At 40.5% G+C, this 19954-nt stretch overlaps 1 protein-coding gene across 1 annotated transcript; it reads left to right on the top strand.

Moving 5' to 3' along the window:
• The first annotated feature begins 80 nt into the window (after positions 1 to 80).
• On the top strand, positions 81 to 18659 carry capn9 (calpain 9). The gene is given in 22 exon segments (XM_047365932.1): positions 81 to 175; positions 397 to 454; positions 1443 to 1844; positions 2983 to 3052; positions 3142 to 3260; positions 4616 to 4749; positions 4837 to 5005; positions 5154 to 5237; positions 6088 to 6173; positions 6650 to 6727; positions 9830 to 9990; positions 10150 to 10307; positions 11582 to 11790; positions 12009 to 12045; positions 12128 to 12208; positions 12381 to 12438; positions 13612 to 13676; positions 15169 to 15237; positions 15343 to 15421; positions 17517 to 17633; positions 17792 to 17850; positions 18061 to 18659. Coding segments are annotated over 22 exon segments (2415 nt in total). The 3' UTR covers positions 18088 to 18659.
• Positions 18660 to 19954: the final 1295 nt, after the last annotated feature.

The following is a 19954-nucleotide window of genomic DNA, read 5'->3' as shown; positions in this document are numbered from 1 at the left end:
CATTTAAGTTGTGTCTGTGACAGCAAGGAAACCCCTAAAACATGCAGGACAGTGGTTCCTGAGGACCAGGAACAAGAACAATGGCAGACTACACTTTCCCTCACTCCTCTGATGGTCAGAATGTTCCTTTTTCTCTCTTGGAGGATCATCAGACTGACACCATGGAGGGCAGAACGTAAGGTGCAAAAAATGCTGAAATGACTTCATTTTAAAGAGTGATATCTGTGAAAGATTCTTACAAAAATGACTGCACAGAATGACCTCAGACTGCAATGTGTCTGCCTTCTGTGACGGGCAAATTCAATGAAAAAAAAAAAAAAGACTGCTGTTCCATATAGATGTGGCGTCGCTGCTTCCTTGTCTCAAGGTGAACACACGTCTACTCATTTTTCATAGCAGGATTCTGGTGCTACCTGGAGTTGCTGGCATTTTCACCATCTCCCACAGACAGAAGGTTTCCTCAGCAAAAGCTGACTGGTCCATAACCTTGAACGATTTTCATCCATCTTGCAGCCGTTCTGTTAGCAGATGCTTCATTCTGGGTGACACCTGCAAAGCAAGACCAAACAATGACTGAAGAATGGAGGGAGGGAGAATGCAACAACACATGCAACGATCCAGCTTTTCAGGATCTTTGTTTGACGTTGCTTAACAAGTCTTACAAACCACTCTTAGGACCATAGAAACAATTTTAAGTCTTACTAAATTCTTTCACAGCCCTGAATACAGAAAAGAAATTACAATACCAATGTAAATGTCAGACTTACAAAATGACATGTAATGTGCTTCAGAGCTTTGTCTAGAAAAACAATATCGTTAAAAACTGAAGTTTAATAAAGTTGAGTATTCCTTCCTCAAGCTGCTATGTTCTTTTAGATGTTTATTATTTGGGTTGCATTCAATATTCATCACATTTAATTTCCAATACTTTCCAAACAGATGAGTGCTGCTCTTCCTCACTAGTAGGGCTCATCTAAATCTTTTCAGAAGTTTGAATCTTAGGATTCTTAAAGATTTTTCAGGTGATTTTTTCATGTTTCAAAGACAATGTTGTTGCTGCAATTTCCATCAAGTAGAGTTTGTTTTATGTTATTTAGTCTTGTTCTAGTTAGAGTTTATCTAGGTGTAGGTGATCTCAATGTGTTTCATTGAGGAAGGGATTACCTGTTGTACTGTAGGCTGATGCCTGTCCCAGGCCTAATTTTAACCTAGCAATTAGGTTATCACTATTTTAAAGAACCCCAGGCAGGTTCTTCATATGAATCTAGCTGCTTTTAGTATAGCATTGATAGGTATTTCATGGACAGTGTAATTTGACCCAGTTCCAAGACAAAAATGCTCTAAAGTTTTGTACTTTGCACAAAATCCTGTTTGGAGATTTCATTAAATCATTTTTAGGTCTTTAATGTTCCTGTTGTCAACCAGGATGAATCTTCCTGCAGGCCAAACCCAGTGAGAGTGACAGAAAGGGAGCGGTTCTCTGCCTGGAGGACAAACCAGTTTCTGTCTGACTGGGGTGTGTCCACCCAACCCTACCCACCTGACACTCTTCCCCACATCAGCTGCAGCGCTGGCCACTTTGTCAGGTGCAGCTCACCTATCACCTTCTCCGCTCGTCGAGGTCCTTGAAGAAGAGAATGCCTCTGCAGTCCACTCTGTCCGGCAGAGGCTCGGGCTCCACCCAGGTCGTGAACACTCAGTGGGATGGAAAGTCATACGAGCAGCTCAGGCAGGAGTGTCTTCAGAAGGGGGTCCTGTTTGAGGACCCGGACTTCCCTGCAACCGGCGCCTCACTTTTCTTTAGCCAGAGCGTTCCGGTCCAGATCGAATGGAAAAGGCCACCGGTATGTACATTTGAAATTTCAGAGGTGGTTGATTGAGTGAAGGTGACTCGGACAGAAACAATAAAGTCAAACTAACATCATAGATTGTTTTAAATGATTCAAATGAAACTTATTTACATCTGTTATTGAGTTATTTTATTGAATGCTCTGGGAAGATTTTAGTAATCTGACCATATATACCATATTACCAAAAGTATTTGGTGAAACCACCAGATAAATGAATTCTAGTGTTCTAGTCCCATCTATGGCTGCAGGTGTATAAAGTTTGGTGTGGAAAAATGTGACTGGTCTGCACCGAGTCCTGACCTCATCCTTCTTGAACACCTTTGGGATGAATTAGTGGAGGCTGCAGTTTTGGTTTCCTCATCTAACTATGAACACATTCCTAAACCTTGTGGAAGATGTTCACAAAATAGTTAAAGTCGCTGTTGCTGGCAGCTTGGCTCCATCAATAAATTGGACCTTATAAATGAAGAATAATCAAATTCATGTACTGTACATGTAGAAGTAGACAGGCAAATACTTTTGGAAATATAGTCTAAATCAAAGCTGAGGGAGGAACTGATATAAGTGATGTAAACTATGATTGATAAAACATTTAGCTTTATGAACTTTTTACATGTTCTGTGTTTGTACTCAGCAGACAAACCTGATCTGCCTAAAACCTTTTGTAAATAGAGTAGATTCTTAATCTTTACCATCTGTTCAGTAAAAATGTTGGAGGAGCTTTGCTACTGATCATTAAAATGCCCAACACTTTGATTATCTTTAAATGGCAATCTCTACCTATTTGTTTTCCTATTGAAGGAGGTTTTACATGGCTCTTTACCCTACTACATATGTTACCTACCAAATAAACGCAGCAGCAATGCCCTGGCCAGAATAAGGTGGAAAAACTCACCACTCTACTTTGTTACAATTGCTGTACATTTTTTTTCAGGGCGTTTCTTCAGAATAAATGTTTCAGCCGCCATCATAGTGTGTGTGTGTGCTGTGTATTTTCTGTTAGTGACTGACTGGGATCTCTGACTGATTGATATGTGTGGAATGTGAACACACCTATCAGGAATGCACTGGTGTGGCCTTCTTTAAAAATCGACTAACCTGTTTCCTTTCTGCTTTTTTGCCACTTCTATAGGAGATATGTGACAACCCAAAATTCATTGTTGGTGGTGCTGACAGGACTGACATTTGCCAGGGACAGCTTGGTGGGTGATCCTGTTATCTGTGTCTTAGAGCTATTTTGCTGGCACATATTTGACTTGCTCATCACCGAGGTGCTTGTTTGTTGCCACAGGGGACTGTTGGCTCCTAGCAGCTATTGCCTCTTTGACAATGAAAAAAGAAGCTCTGGCTCGAGTTGTTCCCCACAACCAGTCCTTTGATCATGGATACGCCGGCATCTTTCACTTCCAGGTATATAACTGTCTGCCTTTCAAGAAGGGAAGATTGACTTTTATCTGTTTTAAATAGCATGAATCAGGACTTGTAACACTTTTCTTGTAAATTATTTACATGAGCAACGAAAGAAAACAAGCTTTAAGGGAGAAACTGAATGAGAATACATTTTGATTTCTGCATCAGCTTTTAAACTCAGCCCTCCTATAAACCATGTGGTCAGGGTTAAATGGTGACAAAGATGTGAAAGAACCAAGGATTCTCCAGCCTTTAAAATAAACAATAAAATAAATAGATGAAGGACAATGGTGTATACCTCTGCATTGTAACACGTTTTTGTAAGATTCACTCTCGGGAGCTTGGTGAATTCAAGTATGGTACCATGACTGGATTTCACCTGGAAAGGAGTCAATTTGTCAAATTTCCTTGCTGCTAAATATTCCACTGTCAGCAGTACCATTGGAAACTACTGGGAACTGAACATCTCAGCCACAGAGTAGTAGGCCATGTAAAATCACAGAGCAGGAACAACGCATGTTGAGGTACACACTGCTTAGTAATCACCAACTGTCTGAGGGTCAACAGCTACAGACCTCCAAATGTCACGTGAATTATCATGGAATCATGGCTGGGCAGCAGCATCCAAGTCTTCCCTCACCAATTGGAATGTGATGTGTCGGATGCAGGGGTGTAAAGCACTCTGGCAATCCAATGGATGTCACGGGTGTAGGCGACTGCCGAGAGAATGGTACTTATCGGAGTACATTTCACCATGCATCAAGTTTGGTGAAGGAGGGATCATGGTGTGGACTTGTTCTTTAGGGATTGTGATTGGCACCATTAGTTCTGGTAAATTATTGAGCTATTTTATTGAATGCTCTGGGAACATTTTGAAAATGGCTTATTCAATATTCAATATTCTATTAGTACACTCCTACGCCTGGCAGAAAGCCTTCTCAGAAGAGATGAAGCGGTTACAGCTGGTGAAGGTGGGTCAACCAGCCAATGGGATGTCATTAACGATCATGTGTGTCTGAAAAGGCATGCACATGGCAGTATGTATTTTTGAAAGCTCGCTTGCTTGGCTGTGAACATGTCAATCAAATTGCAAAATTTAGGGTTGAAAATAGTATCATTCCTTTGCAAGATAATAGTTTTAGTTCCATTATTTCAGAATCAGCCTTAGTTGCCAAGTTTGTGCACAAACAAGGCTTCAGTTCCACTTTGCAGTCAATTAAGACATTTTTAATCAGAATATATAAAAAATGCATATCAAAATATATTTTTTGTAAATATGTATATAAACAGTGTTTCTATAGTAGAACTATACAAGGTTGAACTATTTAGTGATGTGTCTACATTGTCTTGCTTAGTTCTGGCAACACAACCAATGGCTAGATGTGGTGGTGGACGACAAGCTGCCGACGGTGAGAAACCAGCTCATCATGCTTCACTCTGCCTCCTATGACGAGTTCTGGAGCGCCCTGCTGGAGAAAGCCTACGCCAAGTAGGGAAAGCATATTTGACATCCTGGAATAAAGCTGCAGCAATCAAGAATTTATTCACTTAATCCATGTTTTTTGGCCTTTGTTAGAATTCATGGCAGCTATGAGTCCCTGAAAGGCGGCAGCACCATGGAGGCCATGGAGGACTTCACTGGTGGAGTTGGAGAAGTGTATGAAACCAAGAAAGCTCCAGAAGACCTGTTCACAATCATGAAAAAGGCCTTGGACAGAGGCTCCCTGATGGGATGCTCTATTGATGTAAGAATTAAATTCCTCTTCCTCCCAACAATCTCTGATGTATTCAATGAATTTCTTTTAACTTTAAGTTCTTAAACATGATGATGTGCACTTTAGCTCAGCTTTTCAGATCAAACCTGTCTCTATTCTTGTTTTTTTTTTGGTCCAGATCACCAGCTCAGCAGAGTCTGAAGCCAAGACCAGCACAGGCCTTGTGAAGGGACACGCTTACTCCATAACAGGTCTGGAAGAGGTAAGATTCCACAGCAGGGAGTGAGAGACAAGTCAGATGTAGTTCTGATTTTGGAATAATTGTCAGCACCTCAGGTTTCTCAAAGTGTTAATGATAAATTATATATGTATATGTAAAACATTTATGAAGGCACTTTAGCTGTTGGTGAAATGGGATGACTTCCGTTAGATGTCTGGGAAAATCATTGTTAGCTTGATGAAAATCTGTAAAAGTTTCAGCATTCCAGCAGAAAGAAAAGCATGCTCAAGCATTGGGAAATATTAGTAACACTTTAATCCTTTGAATGTGAATGTAGGCCAAAACCAGTGAACTTCCCTGGTAAAACTGAGTTTTGGGTTTTAGGCAGGCATCTTTTATTTTTCTCAAACATCCTCACAGTAGTTTGCTAAACACACTTTCTTTCAAAGACTTGTTGGATCAGTAAACCAATAATGTTACGCTTCTAGTCTTGAAGTAGAGCGGGGGCTAAACAGAGACCTCCTCGACATGTTTAGGAGTTGAAACATTCAGCATCTGCATATTATAACAGGATGTCTCTCTGCCTCCCTGACAGCAGTTCACACAAGGTTCAAAGTCAGTTCATGTTGCAGAGAAGCGTTGATTTAGTCATTACATACCTGGGTTATTTTGAGCAACTATGCTTCTGAGAGTTACATCACCAACACCCCTAAAATCAATTAGTAATAAAATATGTAAAACATTGGCAGTAATTAGTACTTTGCTGTTGCTGATCTTTAAACTAAACTTTACAGCCTTTCAAAGAGAAATCTACCATTAAATGATCTAATTATGTTTTCATTCTAAAGCTAACAAGAAGGAATCATAACTACAATCTTTGGCTGCTTTTCAGGTTCATTTCAGAGGCCAGAAAGTCAAGTTGATCCGAATCAGAAACCCATGGGGTCAGGTGGAGTGGAATGGCTGCTGGAGTGACAAGTAGGAGAAAAAGACTGATTATTTTGACTTTCAAAAAAAAAAGAAGGAAATACAGTTACACAGTAAAGTTATCTGGATTTCTAACCCTGTATGATCTTTCCATAAGTCACATGGACCAGCAGAATCAATCATACTAAACGGTTACACCTTCCATAACTCGATTTTTACACAACAACTGGACTACATGTTTTGGTCTTTAGAATTTGTTCACTTTTGTTGCCTCCTTCAACAGCTTTAGTAGCTACTTACGAAATGTTCATTCCAGCATGAACTTCACAATGTATTTCCAGTTCACTCAAATTCTCAGTAGCCTCCAGGCCGTGAGAATTATTTACCTTTTTCCTGTAATTGGCCATTCCTCTTAGTTAAAAAATAAATTAGGGTTTTAAATGTTTTTAAAAGCTCAAAAGAGTGTTTGTTTTCATAGATGGTCACTCTTCATTTCTGATGTCTGCATGTTATCCTGTCTGTTTCAGTTCCAGGGAGTGGGATTATGTTGACAAAGCAGAAAAGACACGAATCCTGCAGAATGCAGCTGATGACGGCGAATTTTGGTGAGACCACTGCATTTATTGGATGCAACGCAAAGAATTACATTTAATGTCCATGGTTTTGCATTGGAATTAAGTGTAAAGTTCTGAACCACTTGCTTCTTGTTTCATTACCTCTTTCCATAGCCAGGACTGCTTTATTATTGTCAAACATCAACTAAAAGTATTGCTGTTTATGCAAAATAAAAACATCCATGTGAAAACACAAACATGTGAAAACATGTAGACATGGGCCATGGGGGGGTATGCTTTGTAGGTGGAACACAGTGCAACACAAAATGACTTTTACACATTGTCATTGTTCTCTTTACAGAGCAACACTGCTTTTATGATCTTATTAGTTCACTCAAAATTGCTTAATATGACTGCCTTATGGGGAATTTTGGCTCAAAGTAAAAAATAGTCATCTTGATGCCGGAAAGTTGGTTCGATCCCAGCATCCTCCCCTGCCACACGTCACTGTGCCCCTGGGCAAGGCACTTAACCCCAAGAACACACACAGAAATCATAGCATGTAAGCAGTTTGAACAGATCGGTTTTGAGTCAGAGTAAACAGAGGGAGAGCGTCAGTATTACGAATGAATGGAGGGAGGAGAAAGCTCTGCTCCCCATGGTGCTGAGGCAGGCAGGAGGCTCAATAAGCTGGAAGGAGGAGGAATGTGGATGGCCTTGAATGCACACAGAAGGATTTTAAATGTAATTCAGAATGTAACAGGGAGCCAGTGGAGTTGCTGCAAAACTCGGGTGATGTGCTGAAATGAAGGGGTTTTGGAAGTGATACAAGCAGCTGAGTTCTGAACCATTTGAAGCTTATTGAGAGATTTCTGGGGAAGACCAAAGAGAAAAGAGTTACAGTAATCAATGCGGGATGTGACAAGGCTGTGGATAAGAATAGAGCCAGAATGTTGGAAAAGAGAGGGACGAAGAGGATTAATATTGCATAGGCTGAAATATAAATAACAATTAATGTTACTGATGTGAGAGGTGAAAGATAGAGCGCAACCACAGATGACACCCAGGCTCTTGACCTGAGGTGAGAGGGAGGCAGAGGAATTATCAACTGAAAGTAAGAAACTGTCATCTTTGGAAAGTAGAAATTTCGTTTTTACGAGGAAGATCTCAGTTTTGCTGCTGTAAAGTTTTAGGAAATTAGAGGTGAACCAGGATTTAATTTCAGAGAACCAGGAGGTGATGAAAAAAGGAGGGAGTATAGAGTTTGGCTTACTAGATAAATATTGCTAGGTGTCAATCACATAACAGTAAAAATTTATGTTAAATGTTTTGAAGATGTTGCCAAGGTGAAGAAGGTAAACGATAAAGAGTAAGGTTCCCAGGACAGAGCCCTGGGGCACTCCAGGGCGTGATTTTTAGAAAAGCATTTTCAGTACTGTGGCAGGGACAGAAACCGGACAGGAATTGTTCGTACAGATTATTGTGAGTTAAATGAGAATGAAGTTGAGAGACAACTGTTTTTTCAAGTATTTTGGAGACAAAAGGTAAATCAGAAATGGGGTGAAGGTTAAGTGTAGCTGTTACGTTCTGATTGGGTTTCTTGTTGGGGTTGGGTTTCTTTGATATAGGAGTGATAATTAGTTTTGAAGAGGCCAGGGACAATTCCAGAGATAGATGAGGAGGGAAGAATGGCAGTTATGAAGGGGAAGGGAGGCTGAAGGCAAGACTTGACCAGAACCGTTTGGACTGGATCAAGCAGACAAGCAGAAGACTTAGATTTACAGATGAAGTCAGAGGTATTGGAGATGCTTGAAAGTTGAAAACTGCACAATGACTGAGTGAGGGGAGGGATTTCAAAGAAGGTCATAGGTGTCCGAGCTACCGCACCCTGTTGGCGGTCAGACATCTCAGAGTTCCTCCGGTCCTTGGTCCCCAGAAGCAATCACACACTCTATCTAACACTGACTCTTAAAGGAACGACTCTCAAACTGTTTCTAACTTTCAGCTCCTTTAATCTAAATTAGGCAGAGGAATGATTACAGAGATCAGTGCTGAGGCTCCGGTCTCAGACCGTCGCCGTCTGTTAGAGGATGACGAAGAGCCTCGATAGAAGGTCACATACAGTTTTATATCTGGTTCTCCAATGCAATGGATGTTCCCTCCCTCAGTGATTATCAGCAGACTATGTGTGTCACATTGTGGTGTCCATCCTTAATCTAAGTGTGCTGTAGTTTTCTAATCAAACCAGTTATACCAGCTGCTCCACTATCAAACCCAGTGCCCCAGCTTCAGGTCATTTATGACAAACCTTGGGCCATTTGTCCTTGTACTGTATGTCTATGAGAATTCTTATCCTATTCTAACAAAAGGAAAACATTAGAACTTATGCTTTATATCACTGTGGTATAAATGGGAAAAAAACAGCTATGAGTCATATTAATAAAGGTTATTCCTAACATCGGTGACGACTTAGGAGACAGACACTGGTGAATCCTGTGGATTTTCTCATTAAAAAATAGCATTATGGAATTACAGGAGTCTGTAGAGAGGAAGTGAGAGGGGAATAAATCCCAGCGTTGGAAAATGTTATTGAACAGTGAAAACAAGGTCATTAGAGCAGATCAAACCAGAAAAGTGACTGGATTTAGCTTGAGCAATAGATTCCTTATAATGTGCGATGTGAGTTTTGTACATTTCTTCATGAATTGTAAAACCAGTTTTCTTATGGAGACGCTCAAGTTGACAACATTTAGACCTTCATGGACCGGAGTTCAGGGATAAACCATGGGGCAGTGTGGGAGACGGTAACAGACTGAGTTTTTACTCAAAATTCAAAATATGAAACAGCTGTTATATTGAGATGTGCGTTCAGATGTGAGAGGACGGGGAGTCCATGTTAATGTTCTGAAATGAAGATACCTGTCGGTCTGTGAATTAATGTATCAATGTGTGCCTGCTATTGAGTGCGACTGAGTGAATATGGATCAGGTGTAAAGTGCTTTGACTGGTCAGTTTAGGTAGAAGAGTGCTGTATAAGTTTAGTTCATTCCCCAAAATAGCTGTGTTTTTATTCTTACAAAATAAGACAGCTGTCTCTTCCTCCACACCTTTATTGTTGAGTCAAAGAGAGATGGTTGTGTTTTTTAACTCCAGGATGGAGTTTGAGGACTTCAAGAGGAACTATGACAAGGTGGAGATCTGCAACATGAGCCCTGACGCCCTGGATGATGACACCAAACGCAACTGGGAGGTCAACATTTTCGAGGGCAACTGGATCCGTGGCTCTACTGCTGGAGGCTGCAGGAACTACATTGGTGAGAGACATTTTATCTAGTGCAGTACAATACGTGGTGTATTTTGATCATTTGTTGTAGAATTATCCCTTTTATTTTTTAGCTATGTGTTAATTTAGAGAATTTTAGATGTGTTTATCATGAACCGTTTACATCAAAGCTCAACCCTTGTATCTGCAGACACGTTTTGGACCAATCCGCAGTTCAAGCTGGAGCTGGTGGATGCTGATGATGACGATGATGTCTGCAGTGTGGTGATTGCTTTAATGCAGAAAAACAGACGAAAGCTCAGAAAAGAAGGTCTGGACCTTGAAACAATCGGCTTTGCAGTGTATGAGGTCAGACAATAAACATTTCTAAATGTGTCAGCTTTTTCTCCTTTCATCAACAGTGCTGAAGGGTTAGGGTTAGTAGTGAAAAAAATGATGATGCAATGTGTCACCAACTTGTGGACTGTGGTCTTTACCTGTACCTGGAACAATTACACTGCATTAAATACTGTGATCAAAGGCAGATTTCACTGAGCCTTTAACACCCAGGTTGGCCAGATCATTGATCTTCAGCCATGGTGCTAGAAGTCCCCACATCACCATCGTCAGCTTGTTGTTTAAACCAGAGTCTGATTTTAACTACAGCTTTCCCAACCAATAGGGTTAGTTAGCACAACATAATACCCACAGCAGAAAGGAATTACACTAGAGGGACGTAAAAGGGAAGTCTGAAGCATCCTCAGTGGTCCATAGTTATACTAAGAACTCAAAACTGGCAGTAGAAGAGAGCCTTGATGAAAAAGTCAGGATCCTGGATTACTGAAGTTTAAATGTGCTCCTGACCACTCGTCAGCGGCGCCCCTCTTCTTGGGCTTATGTGTACTCCTTGTCATTTCCTCCGACCTGGGATTTTCTTCTGCCACAGTGGCTGAGAGGTACCTGAAATGCTTTAACAGCTGGCCACACCTCTATCGTGTCCAAATAGCAGAGGGAATGCTTCTAAAATTCACATGTCTGAACTTCTTTTTCCTCTAGAGTTAGGGTTAGAAATGCCACTCTGGCATTTCCCTTTTCTGACTTGTGTTAGTTCCTTAGGGAGATGATACTGACATTGTCGACTGCTTATATCAGGTTTTCTCTTATCAAAAAGCATTGTCATATTTTAGTCGGATTCTTTTTTTTGTGTTTTGCCCCTTGTTTGTTGTTACTATTGTCATACTCTGGCTTTGTAGCATATTTATTTATAGACTGCCCATGTCATTCTGTGGTCTTAGCACCAGTCATGTCCCCTGATTTTGTTTCTCAACTGAAAAGATATTGGATCCACCTTTAAGTCAACTGTGAGCTTTAGCTTCAGTTAGGACAGCAGTGGGTATACTACATGCAGAAGAGAATACAGTGGCCATATGACCAAGTCACCACATGTATCTAAGCACAAGGGGCTTCTACACCTTGCTGACATGAGAACCTCAGGATGCCCATACTTAATACTCAATTTTATCTGATATTATAATCATTCCACTACAGTTGGGCGGGCTTTCAGCTCATGTTCTGTCTGGGCCTGCTAGCATTCTTGCATCCTCAAACTCAAACCTCATGTCCTCCTCTGTCTGGTAATTCAGGCTCCAGAGGAGGACGACCAGATGGGGAAGGATTTCTTCCGCTACCACCCCTCCAAGGCTCGCAGCAGGACGTATATCAACGTGCGGGAGGTGTCGGAGCGCTTTACTCTGCCCCCTGGGAAATACCTGCTGGTCCCCACCACCTTCCAGCCCCACCATGAGGCCGACTTCCTCATCCGCATCTTCTCAGAGAAAAAGGCAGATGCCATGTGAGTGTTCAGCCCTGAGTAAAATGATAAGCTCAAAGATCAAACTCAGAAGATAAAACCAGTCTTTTACTATGAACAACTACTGTTGAAATGTAAAAAAATGTCATTTTGAATTAAATGATAGCATCTTTATGGCTGCCAGAGAGTTAACAGCAGCTTTAAAAAAACAATTAATAAATAGAAATAAATTATTATGCAACTTGTTTTATGTTCAACAGAGAAATGGGCAGCAATGTGGATGCAGACCTGCCAGAGGTAATTAAATCCCTGATAATAAATCACCTGTTAAGTCATTGAGTTAGCTCTGCTGGTACTGAGGCTGTATCACTTCCACCAGCCACCCATGCCCAGCCCTCCAGAGGAGGAGACAGACGAAGAGAAAGGCCTGAGGAGGCTGTTTGAGCAGTTGGCTGGTTCGGTAAGAAAGGCTTTTCAAGACTCAAAATGTATGAGGTTTATGTGACAGCCAGATTCTGTAGAAGATGTTCAGAGGCAGCATTTTAAATGCTTTCCTCAGATTTTCAGCAGTTGTGATAATGTTTTATGTTTTTGCATGTAACTTAGTAACTTTCCTTTTTTCCATGTAACAGGACCAGGCTATCTGTGTGAGGGAGCTTCAGGAGATGCTGAACGGTGTTCTCAGTAGACGTAAGTAGAAAAAAGGCTGAGTACAGTATTTTCCCTTATTTCTTTCTGTTGTCTGAGTGGGTGTCGAAGAAAAGTTGGGATAAATGTGGAACAATCTATCCCAGGTGCCAGGGAAAATATAGACCTATAGAACTGTAGAAACATCCAAACAAGGAAAAATCCAAAGCAGTGAGAAAGTAAAGGTGGCTAAGAGCAAGTTAGGACAAGGCTTAAGATAAGTTTAAAATGAAAACAATTACAATGGTGGGAGCTGAAGCAGTCTGATGCAGTTGAGCAAACCTGGAATATGGAGCAGAGATGATGAGGAAAGTATCTGGGGTGATGGAGTTTAGAAAGGGCAAACAGGAAAACCAAAGTCCACAATAAATCCAAACAAAACGTTCATCTTCCTAAAATGAAGTTCAAACAGTAACTTTATATAAACACAGGGGTCTGTTTCTGTGTTTACTAACACTGATTTTAGCAGACACCATCAGTGCTGTTACTGCAGAGGCGTTGTTGCAAAATAAATTTATCTGTTTGTCTGTTAGAAATACAGTTTTATAAAGCAACTGCAGAAACATCAGCTGGGCTTCCTGTCTGAGTTTAGCTTTATGACTAAAGGACTATATTAAATGTAACATTATATAGGAAATGATAAAGTTTATACTGTTTAATTTGTATTATATTGCACCGACTACGCCAAAACAAATTCCTTGTATGTCCAAAATCGTATTTGGCAATAAAGCTTTTCTGATTCTGATTCTGAAACACTCAGCAAATGGATAAATTCATAAAATAGAACACACAATATGCTCAACTAGGAAAGGAAAAATCTAAACAGCATAAAACATAAAGTCCTAATTTCAGCCTGTATTTTATAGAGCTTTTAGTCCTCGATGCAGCCGTCCGGGGTTCGATTCCCAACTTTGGGACCTTTGCTGCATGTCCTCCCCCATTCTCTCTCTGCCTGTTTCCTGTCTGAGGACTGCAAATACAAACAAAAAAAGACTGATTGAAAAAAAACGATTTAGACATGATATCTCAGGAATCTATTGCTGTTTTTTCACTAGTCTTACTTTTTATCTCAGCTTGCTAAGTGATTTTAAAAAGGAAACCTATGTAACTTGTATCTGAGAAGATGTAAAATACCACCTGTATAAAATTTTCTGAATGTTGTTCTTTTGTCTTCAGGAAAAGAGATCAAATTTGACGGACTGAGTCTCAGCACCTGTCACAGTATCATCAACCTGATGGATGTATCCTTCCAAGTCATTCCTGTATACTAACTCTTCTGCTCAGTCTACAGATGTGAAACTGCTCCTGTTTTTCAGTATTAGGGCTTTAGAAAGGTTTCACTTAAAAGAGGAAAATCATTTAAAATTCGTCCTCCAAGCAGTTTGACCATATTCAAAATAGAACAGAAAAGTGTTAAAGGATATCTTAAGCTTTGGTGAGTGTGTTTTTTTGTATGCGCCCTATATTTGGTAATAGTAGAACTTTATTAACAATAACTTTCTTTTAAACAATCTAGTAAAGCAATCATCCAGCTAAAACCATTAACACAATCAAGAAAGCTGCTCCCATATGGCAACAGGACACAATAACAGCTAAATAGAAATTGGCAATAACTTTAAAAATGATGATATAATGCCAGTGAGGCTCTGTTAAAAGATTAAAAGCGGTCAATATCTTACCTGCAGTAGATATCGTTCTTGGCATTTTGTTTCAGTATAAATCCAGATTGATCCTGTGTGTGGAGCTAACAGCTAGTCTGATCCCTAGTTTACACTGACTCTGTCATCCATGCATTTTGCTGGCATATCGAAACCATTCCAATCAATGCGGTGATTCACACTGGCTCCGTGACGCTGGGGCACGACAGAGAGCCCTCCTCCATTGTCCATTAGAGATATGGATCATGTATATTTCTGACAGATGATGGATCACAAATGTGGAATTTCAATGGAGGTAAAATTCATAGATGAGGGAGCTGTTGTCAGATGCATGAACTGATCCTAAACGCAAAAACCCGTCCAGTCTGAATTTCCGGAATGCACAATTTGAGACGGATGACGAAGCAGACACGGAACGCAGTCGGTGTGAACTAGGGGTGAGAGAGGCTAAGACCAAAGCAGGCTTATTATCATCCTAAAACAACACAAATCTTACATCATAGCGGTTTATGGAAATGCTATTTAACAGACCTTTAAACTAGTGCGAGATTTACATTAGGGTGGGTATTTAGAAAGAAGCTGATGATTATTTACACAGGAAAGGGAGGTAAGAGTTGGGTCACCACCAATGATCTTCCTGTATGAAACATGAAAAGAACACATAAAGCCTTTCCAACCCATTTTAAGTGTTTGATATAAAAGTAAAGCAAATATAGAATTATTGTGGTTAATGTGAATGGTATTTCATTGATTATGACCCTGTCTTACTCTGCTGTTAGGTAGTTACTCTGACCTGAACGCTTTACATGTCCTGCTCTGAGTATTTACTTCGTACAGGAAGATCATTAGTGGCTATTCGCCTCTTACCTCCTTTTCACATGTAAATAATTATTGGCTTCGATGTAAATAACCCCCCAATGCAAACATGACACAGGCTAAAGGTTCATAAAATAAGGCTTTTGAGACCTCCTATAATATATTTTTGTCTTTTTAAAGCATGAGGCAGAGTTTGGGAATACCTAATAACATAATTTGCAAGATGTTTTTTAAGATTTTTCTTAACAGAATAAAACAGGTGGACAACACAGGCAAGATGGAGTTCCAGGAGTTTAAGGTCTTTTGGGATAAAATGAAGAAATGGATTGTACGTATTGATCTTTGTGGTGAAATGGTTTATCGGCTGTGGTGAAGGGTTGAGAAAATGTTATTGTTGTTGTGAACGCCATTTAAGACCAACTTGTTGTTGCAGATGCTCTTCCTGTCCTTCGACACAGACCGGTCAGGAAAGATGTCTTCATATGAGCTCCGTACAGCTCTTAGCGCTGCAGGTGAGGAAACTGATCTGCATTCTTTCCTAAGTGAACAGTATGGTGTAGTTGGCCTGTTTTTGATCACACAGGTGATGTTCAGGCTCCAGGACCTCAGTGAGTTTAATGCACAGAGTGAGAGTATTTTTTTAGTATTTTTTATTCATTCATTCTAAAATCTAGAATATTTTGTCATGGTTTCCTAATGTTAAAGATGAGAGTGTGTCTTGACCTCGTACTTGTTGGAAGTTTCATTGTTGGTGTGGGCATTGAGGGAGGAAGTGCACTTGTGTAGAGAGTACAGGACTGGACTGAGAACACATCCTTGGAGGACACCAGTGCAGAGACTCGTGATTAGAACAGGATTGGTGGCCAACCGTGACTTTTGTTTTTTTTTAATGCTAGATCCATATAAGTGTAGAAGTGCCAGACGTGGTGTTTGATGGGTATTGGCCAGTTTGAATGGGATGATGTAGTTGAACACAGCACTATAATCAAACAGCATTCTGATGCACTATATGCACTATAATAAAGATGGTCCTGTACGCAAACGGGTGTTGGAAAATTGATGCTTTGATGTAGGACAGAAGAGCATTTCATAACCACTGTGGTGAGAGTAACTGGTCAGTGATGACTAAAGCTAGTAGAGGCTAAGGTTTTTTTTAATGACAGATTGAAGATGATTGCGCATTATGCTGCAAACTGGTAAGCAGCTGGCTTTACCATTCATCCTGAAATCTACCAAGGAGTCGTAAGGTCACTTGGAGGAAAAGAATGGAGGGTTTTTTGGCAGATTTCTTTTCTCTTACCATTACAAAATACATTTGAAATATCGAGAATACATTTGATTTCAAGAACAAATTTGTTCTTGTGTGTAACTAACAAAAAAAATCCTCATGTTTTGTTTTCTTCAAGTAATTCTAATATTTCATAGTAAAAATGACATCAGGCTCAGTTAACCTTTTAACCTGTTCCTTTACAATTGTTGTCTTTCTGTGATGGGATAGGAGAGTGACCGGTGGTCTCTGTCTGAAAAAGATCTGCATTTTGGTCCGGTCCTGTGTTGGAGCTGGACCATCCAACTTTTGTTAAACCAATGCTTTTTGTTGGGAAAACCTTTTTATAGCTTATAATTCCTCTACAGTATCAAATCAAGGCTTGAATGTTCAAAGATCTGCAGTTGAACAGTCCTGTATGATCTCCTAGACACGAGAAGTCAAGAACATAGAGAATTCCAACAAAAGTAAATGTTCTGAGGGAAAAACCCTACACATTGAAGGAATAATGTATTTTGTTCCACTTGTGTTTGTTTACCAAATGTAAATATAAAAGTACACCTCACTACCATGTTTTCACTGAAATAGTGTATGAGTTAAGAGGAAAAGTGGAGGACAACATTCCTTCTTTATCGGTGCCTTTTCTTCTTTTCTTGTATACTTCCTTGGGTTCCTTTCTACCTATCTCTCTCTCCCTCCTTCCCTCCCTCATGTCACTCCTTTTCTTTCTTTCTTTCTTATGTCTATCCTTTTTCCTTCCTCATTATCTTCCTTTTTTCCTTCCTTTCTTCTGTTCTTCCTCCTTTGCCTCCTTCCTTTTCTTGTGTCATACCTTCATATCTCTTTTTGAGTCTTTTCATTCTTTCTTCCTTTTGTCCTACCTTTATTTCCTCTTTGTCTTCCTTCCTTTCTTGCATCTTATCTTCCTTGTTTCTCATGTCCCTTCCTTCCTTTCTTTCTTATTTTCTTGTATCCTATCTTCCTTCCTTTATTTTGTCCATCCTTTATTGTGCTCTTTCTTGCTTCCTTTATTGTGCCTGTCCTTTTGTGTGCCCTTTCTTCCTTTCTCTCTTTCTTCCCTTTCTGTACTCTGGTTTTTGCAGGTTCTTTATTTTAAGGCTGGCCATCATAGAAATAGTTGTTGAAATCTTTTTTGAACATTAGGTTTTTCCTTTTTTTCTCTGAATATTCTTGTATCTTAAGATGAACACGAAGAACTGAAAACTCTGGAATCTGGAAAAGTCTTGAATTTTCACATGTAAAATGTGTAAATATAAAATATAAAATGATATATAAACCATACATAGTTTAAATCTAACTTCTGCTTGGCTCCCATGAAGGTATGCAACTGAACAACAAGATACTGCAGCTGATTGGCTTGAGGTTTGCAGATGACGACTATGACATTGACTTTGATGACTACCTCACCTGCATTGTCCGCCTGGAGAACATGTTCAGTACGTTAACATGATTAAAACACATGAAAATAAACTTCCTTATCAGGTTTCAAATTGACAAAAGGACCTGAAATTAAAAGAACATTTATGATTAGACAACACTTATTCCTGCTGAATGTTTTTGTCACTGTGTGACTGAAATTCTGTCTCTTATGTAGGAGTTTTCCAGGCCATGGATAAGTCCAACACAGGAAGAGTAAAAATGAACATCATGCAGGTAAAATGAAACAGCACATAACTCCATCTGTAAAAACATTTTAACTTGTTTCTTTACCCCCCAGGTAAACCATAGGGGTGATTATTATAGTAATCCTAGGACTGCCAGCATTTTCATGTTTCCTGTGTCCCTTAATATTAACATTATTTCCAAATCCGTTTTAGCACCAGCTCATGTTGATTTACCAGCATTTCTCCTTGTGTTTAACAGTTCCTTATGTTGTCGATGAATGTCTGAGGAAGACGTGGAAGCAGACAGACTCTGGAGGAGGAGCTGAACATAGTGATGCAACCCTCTATTTTACTTTTCACACTGAAGTCTTATCTGTCCAGTTTACAAGTCATTGATTTAATGAGTATTGTGAAATGCTTTCTGCACCAAAGCGAAGAGTAGGTTAAACTTGCTGCCTTTTCTTCATGAAATACCTGAATGCAATGAAATTGTTAATAACAAATCTAAATATTATAAATATGCCTGTTTTTGATTTGCTTTTTTATTAATAACAGGGTTAAAAGGTGCTATGGTTTTAAATGTTTTTAGGCTCTAGTTTAGATTTAGTTTAATGCCCTCCAGTTACCCATTTCTGTGTTATCACCATTAATTCCTGTTTTGTTTCCAAGAAACTGTTTCTTTCCCAGTCTTGCCTTATTAATCCGTTGTCCCACCTCTTTTGGATTCTAACTAGCACACCTGCTCTTTATGTTTCAGTTTCTTTCGTCTTTCGCCTGAGTCATAGTTTTTTGTGTTGTTCATTCTACCTTTGCTGCACCATAGCTTGGATTTTTGTAATAAAGAGATTATTTCACTGACACGTGCCTAAATTGTTGATTCTCAGTCATCGGGGTGTTCTATGGATCATTAAATCTTCAATCAGCACATCAGCTGATTGAAAATTTAACTTAATCAAATTGTGTCTCTTGAAGAAATGTAAACTCAAGGTTTCTGTGCATAATTTATATTTCTAAATACTTCACCAAAGTCTGAGGAAAAGGGAGGAGACAGGAGGACCAACTGTTGGGTCAGATAGCCATTACTTTCTCAAAACCAACGGAAGTTACGCTGTAACTATGGTTCTGTGAATTCCTGGATGACTGCCAGTGGCAGTAAACAACGTGGATATGTCTCCTTGCAGGTCGAGATTAAATGTAAACAAAGTCACGTAGCCCACCTGGGCGTGCGTCTATAAGTAGCACGTGGAAGGTTACGTTCGGTCTCTGGGATCTTCTCGCAGGGGAGAAGTTCCGAGTGACCAGTGTGACTGGCAGTCATCCAGGAATTCACAGAACCATAGTTACAGCATAACTTCCGTTCTGTTTCATTCCTTCCTGACTGCCAGTGGCAGTAAACAAAGTGGATGACTTATGCCAGCAATGTCACGAGGAATGCAGTACTCACCCACCTCTCAATTAGTAGAAGGGACCAGAGGCAGGATTGCCAAGGCCAGTGCGGACTCTCGTGCCACATTGAGGCGGTAGAAGCATGCAAACTTGCACGGGGTTGCCCATGACGCTGCCATGCAGATATCCCCCAGCGGCATGCCCCTCAGTGCCGCCCAGGACGTAGACACACTCCTGGTGGAATGGCACACAACACCAGAAGGGGCAGTTGCCCCCACAGACTCATAAGCCAGTGCAATAGCATCTACGACCCAATGCGACAGCCTGTGCTTAGAAAGGGCTCGCCCACTGTTCTGTCCCCCGTGGCACACGAACAGCTGGTCCGACTGGCGAATAGCATCTGTAGCCACCATGTACAGCTGCAATGCTCGGACCGGGCACAGCGTGTTAGCCAGCCTCTGTCTCTCGGACTGAAACGGGGGGGGGCAGTATGCCCCCAGTTCAGTGGCTATATTCATGTAGCCTGGGGGCAGAACCTTAGGGAGAAAGGCTATGTTTGGCCACAGCGTTACTCCGGACCTGCCTGCCTTCCATTGCAGGCAGGTAGGGGTGATGGCGAGTGCGTGGAGCTCACTGACCCACTTGGCTGTTCTTACCGCTAACAAAAAAGCAGTCTTAACCGACACCAGTTTCAGTGGGGCAGCACACATAAGCTCAAAAGGTGGCCCACTCAGGGCCTTCAACACCAGTGGGAGGTCCCATGCTGC

Source organism: Girardinichthys multiradiatus, chromosome 5, assembly GCF_021462225.1.
Source record: "Girardinichthys multiradiatus isolate DD_20200921_A chromosome 5, DD_fGirMul_XY1, whole genome shotgun sequence".
NCBI lineage: Eukaryota > Metazoa > Chordata > Actinopteri > Cyprinodontiformes > Goodeidae > Girardinichthys > Girardinichthys multiradiatus.
The sequence above is the reverse complement of the archived record's forward strand: the minus strand, read 5'-3'. Positions and strand labels throughout refer to the sequence as shown.